Source organism: Coregonus lavaretus (genome assembly GCF_964263955.1).
Source record: "Coregonus lavaretus genome assembly, chromosome: 16".
Taxonomy (NCBI): Eukaryota; Metazoa; Chordata; class Actinopteri; order Salmoniformes; family Salmonidae; genus Coregonus; species Coregonus lavaretus.
In genome coordinates this window covers 10722391-10736830 of record NC_140003.1, presented here as the reverse complement: position 1 = coordinate 10736830, position 14440 = coordinate 10722391, and the positions used below count along the sequence as shown (strand labels likewise).

Genomic DNA, 14440 nt, shown 5'->3' with positions numbered 1-14440 from the left:
AGGAGAACTGGGTGAAAGTGTTGTGGTCAGATGAGACCAAAATCGAGCTCTTTGGCATCAACTCAACTCGCCGTGTTTGGAGGAGGAGGAATGCTGCTTATGACCCCAAGAACACCATCCCCACCGCCAAACATGGAGGTGGAAACATTATGCTTTGGGGGTGTTTTTCTGCTAAGGGGACAGGACAACTTCACCGCATCAAAGGGATGATGGACGGGGCCATGTACTGTCAAATCTTGGGTGAGAACCTCCTTCCCTCAGCCAGGGCATTGAAAATGGGTCGTGGATGGGTATTCCAGCATGACAATGACCCAAAACACACGGCCAAGGCAACAAAGGAGTGGCTCAAGAAGAAGCACATTAAGGTCCTGGAGTGGCCTAGCCAGTCTCCAGACCTTAATCCCATAGAAAATCTGTGGAGGGAGCTGAAGGTTCGAGTTGCCAAACGTCAGCCTCGAAACCTTAATGACTTGGAGAAGATATGCAAAGAGGAGTGGAACAAAATCCATCCTGAGATGTGTGCAAACCTGGTGGCCAACTACAAGAAACGTCCGACCTCTGTGATTGCCAACAAGGGTTTTGCCACCAAGTACTAAGTCATGTTTTGCAGAGGGGTCAAATACTTATTTCCCTCATTAAAATGCAAATCAATTTATAAAATTTTTGACATGCGTTTTTCTGGTTTTTGTTGTTATTCTGTCTCTCACTGTTCAAATAAACCTACCATTAAAATTATAGACTGATCATGTCTTTGTCAGTGGGCAAACGTACAAAATCAGCAGGGGATCCAATACTTTTTTCCCTCACTGTATCTCACTGGTCACCCCCAAAGCCAACAACTCCTTTGGCCGCCATTGCTTCCAGTTCTCTGCTGCAAATGACTGGAACGAACTGCAAAAATCTCTGAAGCTGGAGACACTTATCTCCCTCACTAACTTTAAGCATCAGTTGTCAGAGCAGCTTACCGATCACTGCACCTATACACAGCCCATCTGTAATTAGCCCACCCAACTATCTCATCCCCATATTGTTATTTATTTTGCTCATTTGCACCCCAGTATCTCTATTTGCACATCATCTTCTGCACATCTATCACTCCAGTGTTAATACTAAATTGTAATTATTTTGCACTATGGCCTATTTATTGCCTTACCTCCATAACTTACTACATTTGCACACACTGTATATAGATTTTCTATTGTGTTATTGACTGTACGTTTTGTTTATTCCATATGTAACTCTGTGTTGTTGTTGTTGTTTTTATCGCACTGCTTTGCTTTATCTTAGCCAGGTCGCAGTCGTAAATGAGAACTTGTTCTCAACTGGCTTACCTGGTTAAATAAAGGTGAGAAAAATTCTCTCTACTATTATTCTGACCTTTCACATTCTTAAAATAAAGTGGTGATCCTAACTGACCTAAGACAGGGAATTTGTACTAGGATTAAATGTCAGGAATTGTGAAAAACTGAGTTAACTGTATTTGGCTAAGGTGTATGTAAACTTCCGACTTCAACTGTATATGTGCGTCCCAGGATGTGTATTTGTAGGCAAATAAAGAGGGTGTGTGTGTGTGTGTGTAGTAGGGTTGGGCGATGTCAACCTTTGTCCTCCGCTAAAACGACAGTTGGGCTATAGAACGAAATCGAATGCAACTGGACGAATTGACAAAATATAACGTTGTTGAAAGCCTGGGCAGAGGCTAAGTGCAGGCAATGGCAAATCTTTTCTAATATTCCTTTCTGGTGGAGCAGTGACTGATGAGTAACGGACTGTCTTACCATAGTGAGCTAGATTATAGGCCTTCTAATCTCTCGTGGACTGATTCTCATGGACAGATGAAACGTTGAGAATCTGTCAAGGCTCAAGTAGAATTATGTGATTACGAATCACTGAGCTATAATAGGTTACGAGCAGCAGTAGTTCCTAGTTTTGGGTCTTCGTCGTTGATTATTTGGAGGAATCAGGATTGCGTGAAGGCGGTGCTTAAAATGGTGCAGTGATTTTGAAGCCCGTGTGTGGATGATAAGCAGTTTCCACTAGATTCCACAGCCACAAAGTCAAAATGTTAGATCTTTTTGTTGTTGTTGCTTTTTGGCCATGATAAACATGGGTGAAATTTGCGGAAGGGAGGGGTTGGGCCGAGAGATTCCGTTTGCGAGGGAGGAGACCTTGCTTCCTTCCTTTGCACAAAGGTAATCACTCCCGAGTGGCGCAGTGGTCTAAGGCACTGCATCGCAGTGCTAGCTGTGCCACTATAGATCCTGGTTCGAGTCCAGGCTCTGTCGCAGCCGGCCGCGACCGGGAGACCCATGGGCGGCGCACAATTGGTCCAGCGTCGTCCAAGGTAGGGGAGGGTTTGGCCGGCAGGGATGTGGGTTCGTTTCACACGGGGGGCCAGTATGAAAAAAATAGAATACATGTATGCATCCACTACCTGTAAGTTGCTCTGGATAAGAGCGTCTGCTAAATGACTAAAATGTAATTGTTATCGGCATTCCCCCCAGAAGTAAAACAGGAAATTACAAACTCTCGTGAGAATTTTACTTCTGGGTAACCGAGATTAACCGTCTTCAGAACTGGATAATAATTGCTGTATTTTCCTCATAAAATAATAGAAAAGGTAGCTTAGTGGGTAAGAGCGTTGTGCTTAGTGGGTAAGAGCGTTGTGCCAGTAACCGAAAGGTCGCTGGTTCTAATCCCAGAGCCGACTAGGTGAAAAATCTGTCGATGTGCCCTTGAGCAAGGCACTTAACCCTAATTGCTCCTGTAAGTCGCTCTGGATAAGAGCGTCTGCTAAATGACTAAAATGTAAAATGTAAATGTAATAATATTGTTTGTTCTATCTCTCATTAAGCTGCAATTGAGAATAGCCTATGCCTAGGCTATAGACTTTCATTCTTTTAATTTTTTTAAGCCACAACAACACCTTCGTAGCCTAGAATATTTGGGAAATAAGCTACTGTTCATAACTTTAACCTGTCTTAAAACTTTTATGATAGGCCTAGTAGGAGGATAGGTTATTGGCCATTTGGTTTCAACCTCGCATGGAGGGATTTTCTCAGCGCGCATGTTGATTAAACTTGTCATTCGATTTTTCTATATGCTATTGATATTGTCTGTTCTTTCTCATTATTAGTCCTCTGGCTACCTTACATTTCTAGGCTATTCAAATAACTTTTTGAGATGGAACTCAAAAACATTAGTTGTTTGATCTGGAGAAAGCCATGAATAAAGCGTAGCCTTCAGTCATATTCATAGCCTATCGAATGGAGAGAAGGAAATACAGGCTAAGTGCAGTCAAAAACGTGATTAGTTGGAATAATATTATGAAACTTTTAGTGTAACAGCTGTTTGAAAAGAGTTAATGGATCAATAAGAAAGTAAACCTCTCTGGCAATAAACCCTTTTCCAGTACACGACACACTGACGTCACGCACAGATGCGTGCGACTCTTGGCAGCATTAAGAAGGCCATTGCCATCTGCGCCCATTCATCATAGCCTAGATTGAAGTTTTTATTACTTTAAACAAAATAACTTTTTGGGGTTCTCATACACTTACAATGATGTTTTCATTCAACAGTCGCTAAGATTATATTTGGTTGTGATCTTTGCAAAATAACTATTTTGGATGCAGCAGTTGTTAGCTAGAACGCTAACGCTCATTTTACTGGTTGAAGTTGAAGTGTTTAAGTATAAACGCAGTTGATTTGAGATGACACAAACATTATATTAAGCAGGATATTCATAAGAGCCTTAAAATCCAATTATAATCCAAAATAATTGTGAAATGCACTCATAAGCAACATGTAAATAGAGGCTTTTTTTGCTGGCGTTCTATAAGAACTCCCCCTTGTTCTGCCACCAACTTGCACGCATCACCCTCGTGTGGCAATGTTTGTAAACATGGAAAGGGATCTATAACAGCTAATTTTCTACTCCCCACTCAGACCACTCCTAGACAGTCCTAGCAAAATTCTTGCTTGAGAAATTGCTTTTTGCTAAGAAGCTATTTGTTTCTTTTAGACCATTTTAATTGAAAACAATCACATTAAGGTACTTAACTGTTACCCAGAAATGATTTGATATTGAGATAAAAAAAAATAGGCTGCATTGGTGTCTATTATATATAAAAAAAAGGTTTAGGCTATAGCCTAATGCCCATGCACTGACAGAGAGAGAAAAACAATATTTTCTGACTGGACATTTTGCGCTGCTTTGGTGGAATTCTCCACTCTGTCTAGACTACATGCCCCTCTTGCGTTCTGTAGGCTATATGACATATTTATTGAAATAGGCTATAGTAAATAGGAATTGGCAAATTACTCAGAATGTCACAAATTACTCTGAACGTCCGTTTTTTACTGCGCGGCGTCAGTCAAGTTCAAATAGGCTAAACCATCGTCTGTCACATCACGATGTTGTCACCATCGTCGACAGACGATGCCATTGTAATATCGCCCAACCTTAGTGCCTAGAGGTGATTGATAAAGACCTAGCACACACCATCCTTCAGAATAATTACTGACAATGTACAAACTGTCACAGTCCAAAACATGAAGACATTTCAATTTGAGTCGGGAACATACGCTGCTAGAATATATGGTGCTAAATAGAACCAAAAAAGGTTCAATGGCTCGCTTCATATATGGCCCTCAAAAGGTTTGTGAAGATGATTTATATTTTGGGACAAATGCCCTATAGCATGTGTACAGACTGTGAGGGTTCCAAAAAGAAGAAACAATTCCAACTCTAACTTGCTTGCCTGGAGTGGACAACCACCAGAACTAACTTAATTGCTGTGAGAAACCCTGAGATAAGACTAGCAAACGTAAGAGGGGAGGCTCATTAATAATAGAAGAAGAGTCCCATTTCAGACATTATGCATCTCTATGGCCTATTACTTCTGGGTCGATATACAAGATGACCCCTTTCACTGCAAACCACACTGATAATTACAGGCTAGTACAAAACCTGCCAAAAACACAGCAAAGCATCTGGATCGATTCAGACGCATGTCCTCCGTTGATGACTGTGCTGTTCATCTTTGTACAGTATAAGAGGGGAGCCACTACGGCATCAGCCAGTATGGTGCAATTAGTAAAGACAATCATCAAAACATAACAGAGAAGAAAAGAAACTCCCGACATGATCTGGGACACATTACCACATGGGGTGCCATGAAAGCTTTCTATTGTTCATTTCAATCGATCGTCTCAGGAAAAGTGGCCCATCTTCGATAATCGAGATAAGGTAGACGGTAAGGTGTCCATTATGCCTAGTGGAACGGTTTCTGGGCGACCCCACACCTGGCAACATGGCACAAAGTGCAAGCGGGTATGAGTGACTGTCCGAGACCAATGATCGACACTGAGGCTCTGTGTGAGACTGGCCTCAAGCATTTTAACGACCGTTTGATTTGCAGTTGGCCGCGTGGCAAGCATTCCATCCTTCCATCGCAAGTAGTGCCCACCAGGTGATAGGTGATCATCTGCATACCCTCTGTTCACGCGGCATAACTTTATATTGTCAGTTTCCACATAAAACTGTATTTTCCTATGGTTCCCAAGGTCCCCATAACCATAAACATTCAAAATAACAAGACTGATATAGCCGCATCAATTTGTGCACTTAGGTTCATATTCAGATTTTAGATACTTACTGTAGTTTGAACAAATAAGAGATTTTGACCTTGGGGTTAAACAGGTAACAAGCTATTGCGTAATTAGCTAGGTGTTAAGATTTATTTGTACTAATTACTTTGTCAACTGAAAGAAGTTTTACCATATAACTGAGGAAATATGCTGCTTGGTAGTATGAGATCAGCATTTAATTATTTTTTTTACCATAAAATATGAAAGGTTTAATTGCCACATCATGCCATGCGAAGCCTTTGTAAAGCAGTAGACAACTGCAGAGAAACAGCTACAGAACAGCCTGTTGGCCTGTTCATATCTGGCTGATGATGATGCTCTTCTTGCAATGCTTATGTCTGCGTGGCCCATTTATTATTAATGCACTGGAGTGACCGTGCCAAGCAAGGCAACACACTCGCAATAACATGAGCCAAACATGGACCTCAGGGGAAGGAAGTTGCGGATGCCAGTGCATCGACTTACCGATTGCAGTCTCCGGCATGGCGAACAGAGTCTTCTCAGTGGCCACCCGAAACCGCCCGTGGACCGAGAGACCCACACCCTGAAAAGGGGAGAGAGTGTTAGAGTGTGAGAAAGAGAGGGGGAAGATAATGAGAGAGGGCAAATTCATTAATAAGGACTAGAGACAGAAAGTGAGGCAATAAAGAGGGAAAGTGAATAGATGAGACAGAAAGAGAGAAGATGAGAAAGAGATAAGAGCAAGAGAAAGAAAGGTTAAGTGAGGGTCATGCAACGATCCATCACTGGATATGAGTGATGTGATTGATGGAGAGGTACGTAACAGATTGGAAATGTAGACTGAGGTAAAGGCCAGGCTATGCCCTTTGACCTTCTGTGTGTGTGTGTGTGTGTGTGTTTAACGAGCCTCATAGGGCATTAATGAATATAATGGCGCCGGAGGGGATGGCTGCCGTTTTACGGGCTCCTAACCAACTGTGCTATTTTGTGTGTTTTTTCGCATTGTTTGTAACTTATTTTGTACATAATGTTGCTGCTACCGTCTCTTATGACCGAAAACAGCTTCTGGACATCAGAACAGCGATTACTCACCTCGAACTAGACAAAGATTTTTTATTTAATGAGTTCGACGCGAAGGATATACTTCTTCTCCGAGACCAGGCCCAAATCCCCGTCATTAGCGTGAAGAAAAGACGGAAATACAGGGGGTGGAGATCGAGATACCTGGTGAGAATTCGTCAGCGCGTGGGTAACCCGCCTCCACCATCCGTTCTATTGGCCAACGTGCAATAACTCAATCAACTATTCTAGCAACGGGACATTAAAAACTGTAATATCTTATGTTTCACTGAGTTGTGGCTGAACGACGACACAGATAATATACAGTTGGCTGGGTTTTCTGTGCATCGGCAGGACAGAACAGCTACGTCTGGTAAGGCGAGGGGTGGGGGTGTGTGTCTATTTGTCAATAACAGCTGGTGAGCAATGTCTAATATTAAGGAAGTCTCGAGGTATCGCTCGCCTGAGGTAGAGTACCTTATGATAAGCTGTAGACCACACTATCTACCAAGAGAGTTTATCTATATTTTTCGTAGCCGTCTATTTACCACCACAAACCGATGCTGGCACTAAGATCACACTCAACGAGCTGTATAAGGCCATAAGCAAACAAGAAAATGCTCATTCAGAAGCGGAGCTCCTAGTTGCCGGGGACTTTAATGCAGGCAAACTTAAATCCGTTTGACCTCATTTCTACCAGCATGTCACCAGAGGAAAAAAAACTCTAGACACAGAGACACATACAAAGCTCTCCCTCGCCCTCCATTTGGCAAATCTGACCATAATTATATCCTCCTGATTCCTGCTTACAAGCAAAAACTAAAGCAGGAAGTACCAGTGACTCGCTCAATACGGAAGTGGTCAGATGACGCGGATGCTACGCTAGAGGACCGGTATGTTAGCACAGACTGGAATATGTTCAGGGATTCATCCAATGGCATTGAGGAGTATACCACCTCAGTCACCGGCTTCATCAATACGTGCATTGACGACGTCATCCCCATAGCGACCGTATGTACATATCCCAACCAGAAGCCATGGATTACAGGCAACATCCGCACCGAGCTAAAGGCTAGAGCTGCCGCTTTCAAGGAGCGGGACACTAACCGGACACTTATAAGAAATCCCGCTATGCCCTCAGACGAACCACCAAACGGGCAAAGCGTCAATACAGGACTAAGATTGAATCCTACTACACCGGCTCTGACGTTCGTCGGATGTGGCAGGGCTTGCAAACTATTACGAACTACAGTGGCTTGCGAAAGTATTCACCCCACTTGGCATTTTTCCTATTTTGTTGCCTTACAACCTGGAATTAAAATTGATTTTTTGGGGGTTTGTATCATTTGATTTACACAACATGCCTACCACTTTGAAGATCAAAATATATTTTTTTGTGAAACAAACAAGAAATAAGTAAAAAAAACACAGAAAACTTGAGTGTGCATAACTATTCACCCCCCCCAAAGTCAATACTTTGTAGAGCCACCTTTTGCAGCAATTACAGCTGCAAGTCTCTTGGGGTATGTCTCTATAAGCTTGGCACATCTAGCCACTGGGATTTTTGCCCATTCTTCAAGGCAAAACTGCTCCAGCTCCTTCAAGTTGGATGGGTTCCGCTGGTGTACAGCAATCTTTAAGTCATACCACAGATTCTCAATTGGATTGAGGTCTGGGCTTTGACTAGGCCATTCCAAAACATTTAAATGTTTCCCCTTAAACCACTTGAGTGTTGCTTTAGCAGTATGCTTAGGGTCATTGTCCTGCAGGAAGGTGAACCTCCATCCCAGTCTCAATTCTCTGGAAGACTGAAACAGGTTTCCCTCAAGAATTTCCCTGTACTTAGCGGCATCCATCATTCCTTCAATTTTGACCAGTTACCCAGTCCCTGCCGATGAAAGACATCCCCACAGCATGATGCCTCCACCACCATGCTTCACTGTGGGGATGGTGTTCTCGGGGTGATGAGAGGTGTTGGGTTTGCGCCAGACATAGCGTTTTCCTTGAAGGCCAAAAAGCTCAATTTTAGTCTAATCTGACCAGAGTACCTTCTTCCATATGTTTGGGGAGTCTCCCACATGCATTTTGGCGAACACCAAACGGGTTATTTGCTTATTTTTTCCTTATAGCAATGGCTTTTTTCTGGCCACTCTTCCGTAAAGCCCAGCTCTGTGGAGTGTACAGCTTAAAGTGGTCCTATGGACAGATACTCCAATCTCCGCTGTGGAGCATTGCACCTCTCTGATTAATGCCCTCCTTGCCTGGTCCATGAGTTTTGATGGGCGGCCCTCTCTTGGCAGGTTTGTTGTGGTGCCATATTCTTTTAAAAAAATTATAATGGATTTAAAATGGTGCTCTGTGGGATGTTCAAAGTTTCAGATTTTTTTTTATAACCCAACCCTGATCTGTACTTCTCCACAACTTTGTCCCTGACCTGTTTGGAGAGCTCCTTGGTCTTCATGGTGCCCCTTGCTTAGTGGTGTTGCAGACTCTGGGGCCTTTCAGAACAGGTGTATATATACTGAGATCATGTGACAAATCATGTGACACTTAGATTACACAAAGGTGGATTTTATTTAACTAATTATGTGACTTCTGAAGGTAACTGGTTGCAACAGATCTTATTTAGGGGCTTCATAGCAAAGGGAGTGAATACATATGCACGCACCACTTTTCCGTTATTTATTTTTTAGAATTTTATGAAACAAGTTATTTTTTGCATTTCACTTCACCAATTTCGACTATTTTGTGTATGTCCATTACATGGAATCCAAATAAAAATCAATTTAAATGACAGGTTGTAATGCAACAAAATAGGAAAAACGCCAAGGGGGATGAATACTTTTGCAAGGCTCTGTACAAAGGGAAACCCAGCCGCAAGCTGCCCAGTGACGCAAGCCTACCAGACGAGCTAAATGCCTTTCATGCTCGCTTCGAGGCAAGCAACACTGAGGCAAGCAACACTGAAGCATGCATGAGAGCACCAGCTGTTTCGGACGACTGTGAGATCACGCTCTCCGTAGCCGATGTGAGCAAGAACTTTAAACAGGTCAACATTCACAAGGCCGCGGGGCCAGACGGATTACCAGGACGTGTACTCAGAGCATGCGCAGACCAACTGGCAAGTGTCTTTACTGACATTTTTAACCTCTCCCTGACCGAGTCTGTAATACCTACATGTTTCAAGCAGACCACCATAGTCCCTGTGCCCAAGAAAGCGAAGGTAACCTGCCTAAATGACTACCGACCCGTAGCACTCACATCAACACCATCATCCTGGAAACTGTCGTAGTAAATATTAAAATGTTATAGCTTGGTCTGACTAAAATCTTGTGCATGACCCATTTTAATGTTAGGAGCTTGTTTTCAATCAATGCTGTTCCTATGCAAGAACAATGGACAGAGCCAATATCTTCTCAAGGACAACACCCACGCCACAGGCCACAATCTGGTTGCTCCCCACGAGACTTTCCTTTGAGAACATACACACATTCACACACACATCTCCATGCATACGCACACTCATCCTCATGCCTCACGAGTTACGCACACACACAAACTGCACATCTTTCTACTGGTCGGTGCCTAGGGCAGAGGACTCTGCCGTGCACAAAATGGGGCTTCTACTCTGGACAGAGCAGACCCGCCTCCTACGCTTCGGGAACCAATCAAGGGACTAGAAGAAGGACCCCTTCCTTTGTGTTGCATTGTATAAAGTAATGCTGAAAACTCTGTTTTTGATCCCTTTCAACTGTCTCGATAAGAGGCAACTGAATGGGTCCATGCATGTAGCTTGAGCAGTACCAGCTATCTCTGTTGTTTAATAAACTGCCTTTTGCTTAAACATATTCCTCTCCGTCTAGCGTCGTTGGTTCTGTACTTCCTCTCCTGTATGGTTTCACCAACAAAACCCTAGACCCACTCCAATTCGCATACTGCCCCAACAGATCCACAGATGACGCAATCTCAATCTCACTCCACACTGCACTTTCCCACCTGGACAAAAGGGGAACACCTATGTGAGAATGCTGTTCATTGACTACAGCTCAGCGTTCAACACCATAGTGCCCACAAAGCTCATCACTAAGCTAAGGACCCTGGGACTAAACACCTCCCTCTGCAACTGGATCCTGGACTTCCTGACGGGCCGCCCCCAGGTGGTAAGGGTAGGCAACAACATCTGCCACGCTGATCCTCAACACAGGGGCCCCTCAGGGGGGTGTGCTTAGTTCCCTCCTGCACTCCCTGTTCACCCACGACTGCGTGGCCAAGCACGACTCCAACACCATCATTAAGTTTGCTGACGACACAACAGTGGTAGGCCTGATCACCGACAACGATGAGACAGCCTATAGGGAGGAGGTCAGAGACCTGGCAGTGTGGTGCCAGGACAATAACCTCTCCCTCAACGTGAGCAAGACAAAGGAGCTGATCATGGACTACAGGAAAAGGAGGGCCGAACACACCCCCATTGACCGAGGAGGCTGTATTGGAGCGGGTCGAGAGTTTCAAGTTCCTTGGTGTCCACATCACCAACAACCTATCATGGTCCAAACACACCAAGACAGTCGTGAAGAGGGCACGACAACACCTTTTCCCCCTCAGGAGACTGAAAGGTCATAGACTGTTCTCTCTGCTACCGCATGGCAAGCGGTACCGGAGTGCCAAGTCTATGTCCAAAAGGCTCCTTAACAGCTTCTACCCCCAAGCCATAAGACTGCTGAACAATTAATAAAATGGCCACCCGGGCTATTTACATTGACCCCCCCTTTTGACTAGGGAGAAGGGTGAAGGTTAACGAGGAGGAATGGCTGAGCATCCCATCGTAGCACACCAAACGCTGTGTCCAGGACAAGGCGATGACTGCATTGTTGCCATGGAAACAGTCTCTGTCTCTCTCTTACACACACACACACACACACACACACACACACACACACACACAATGTATGACAACATTCCAACTCAAGTACACCCAAAGTGGAGACCCAATGTCAGGGTGGCTTGGTACAGGAGAGAATCTGATATGATCAGGCTAGACATTGTAGACAAGGCGTTCCACTCACTAACACGATCACACCCTGTCCTGATCTCCAGCTGCCACATCCCATCAAGGATATATGGTAAGAGAGACTGCCGTCAGCCCAAGCTCATTTTATAAAAGGTTCCTCTCAGTAAGAGATCAGTGTAAAAGAGCAGCACATTGTTCACAACACATGGCCGTTGGTTAAGAACAGCTGCACAGCTCCCTTAATCTTAACATGACGTGGATAGCCTTATCTAATCTTTAGTTGCTCTTTGGCGATAAAAGGTGATTTAAACCTTGGTAGATGTGCGCAGAGCACAGCAGCACCTGCTCTGCATTGATGATGTCTGTGAAGGAGCACGTAGCGTCTAGCCTGCAGTGCCTCCGTGGCTACAGACAGACAGGCAGCTGGCTAACAGTAACAACAATAAACAGTGAGCCAAAACAAACACATAGATGACCCCAACCACCCTGGGTCAATCTAGGGGTTGTGTGACAAATGGCCATGCAGATTAAACAACATCTTATCAACAGAGACTGAACAGACAACTCTCTGGTGTTGACCGGGAGATATGTAGCACTGATGTGACGTAGTGAGAGCCTCCAATTGTCACGCAGGACCTACAACAGACAATGACCCTTGAGCCGAGTCAACTCTGCCTGGGGGTGCTTCAGGGACACGAGGGGGCAGCTGCCCACTCGTTTTGAAAGGAAATTAGGACATGCAGTATAGGAGACCTTTCTAAGGAAATAAAAGCATAGAAGAATGACATTTTGAGGAAATTAAGAGATGAGCGGAGGAGACCTTGGTAAGGAAAACAGAGCTTTAACTAGTTGATTGAACTGCTCTGACAGGACAGGTCATATCTAAGAAGGGTCAAAGGTCCCCGGAGGATGGAAATGGTGAGTGTCTTTTGCCGTAGGTGTGTAGAGCGGTCAGTGGTGATAAGTATCATGGTTAGTGTGTCAATACCTCTGCCTCCTCCCAATACATTCCACCAAGCATCCAAGCAGCAATTCAAATCAATCACATTTTGCTGAATGCGTAAGCTGTCAAGTGATTCCTGTCGCACTGAAGGATGATTTATATACAAGGACCAAATTAGCTTGTAGTTAGGGACTTCTACAACATATTTGACCTCTCTAACTTGCATGAAATTGTGTATGAATCTATATTTCATGAAGTTCTGATTAAATTTTGATAGAATCTGAAAGGTAAGGCTTGTTTGTGAAGTGTTGTGTGTGTAAATGGCAGTTGAAGGACATTCTCCTCTTGTTTGGTTCTCTGAGTCATTCCTATCGAATCAGGACACCAGAGATATAAAGAAGCCATTAAACATCTCAAATGGATGGAATATGAGTTGTCTGTCTAGCCAGCTCTAACCAGCCTTTCCTCCAAAGTGGAAAATACCACCCATTGACATGGCTGTGCAGACTCTGGAGACAGGAGTGGAAAAGCAGATTCCCCACACCAAGGTTAATGGAGAATCCTTAACAGGATGGAATCTGAGGCTGTATATCTCTCGCCTTTTTATAACGATGGGAACTGCTGGTCGGAATGAAGAAGCATGAAAGGGAAGCGCTTCATTTAACATTCCGTAAGATTAAATCATACCCATAAAAGTAAAGGAACAATATGATCTATCGGTACCACCAACCACCGTCTTACACGTCCAGGGTACTCGGATTCCTGGGAACAAAGGACTTGCCAAACAACTAGTAAAATATACAGTATAGCCCAGGCCTAGCACATTTCATTCTTCACATTCTATGGCTTCATCAGGAGTCTCTGGGATATTCTCTTCTATATAGCTATTAATACTCTGCGGAAGCGTGTTTTTCCACATCTTTATAGGAAAAAACTATGAAATATCCGTGTGAGTGATAGAAGCGGACACTTCCCAAAAATCACTGACTCTTTATTCCACTTTCTTACAGTCATTTTCACTGAGCTAGTTAAGTTAAGGTAGCCTAAAATGGCATCAGAGGCAAGGACAATTGCTAACCATTCCTTTTGAAGTCAACAAAAAGCTGCAGGATTTGACAATAGTTCATTACAATCCTCTGTTCTTTGTGTGCAATAACATCCCATTATCTGATGAATGCAGGAGAGAGGGGTAGGCTAATCTAACTATGACTCAAACAAGGTTAAGCATTTCCTTTTCTTTTCAACAGGAGTCTAAATGAAAATGAAAGGAAATACCCTGAGGAGAAAGTAAGGGTCTCTGTTAGAGTCGACTCTCCCTATATGAAACACACAGATAGCATTACAGAGACATTAGTGAACAGGAAGGCTTTTCTCCGGGAGGTTGATAAAGATTACACACACAACTAACCAGGGCCAAATCTCAATCAATGAGCAGCCATTACTCCAAGTAGTCTTGTGGTCTTCCCACAATATTAGAGCCTTCCAATAAATATGGAAATGTACCGCACTCTCGAGTGGGAGCTGAGTGCACTCTACCAGTCATTATTGTGGTGTAAGTACTTCTCACACAACCACAGCCTTGCTGTTTCAATGTAAGGCATAGATTTCATAGTGGCTTTCATAGTGTGACTGGCTTTGGATTCAGAGTTTGTGTGTGTGGTGTGAACGTGTTCTCGTCTGACCTATCAGGATGACTCAATCCCCCCTCTCACCCTTCAGACTACAAAGTCATGCTTGGCAGAGGGTTGTTAATAAGATTATCAAAAGATCTGTGCTTGATTGTGCAGAGCAACTCAATCCCTAGTGAAGCTTTG

General features: G+C 43.7%; 1 protein-coding gene across 2 annotated transcripts in view; it reads right to left on the bottom strand.

The window, feature by feature from the left end:
- hibch (3-hydroxyisobutyryl-CoA hydrolase) overlaps positions 1-14440 on the bottom strand; it is a 52596-nt gene that overhangs the window by 24145 nt on the left and 14011 nt on the right. For both annotated transcript variants that reach the window (XM_084179282.1, XM_084179283.1), the window contains exon 7: positions 6118-6196. In XM_084179282.1, coding sequence (XP_084035408.1) covers positions 6118-6196 — 79 coding nt within the window. The remainder of the gene's footprint in view (positions 1-6117; positions 6197-14440) is intronic.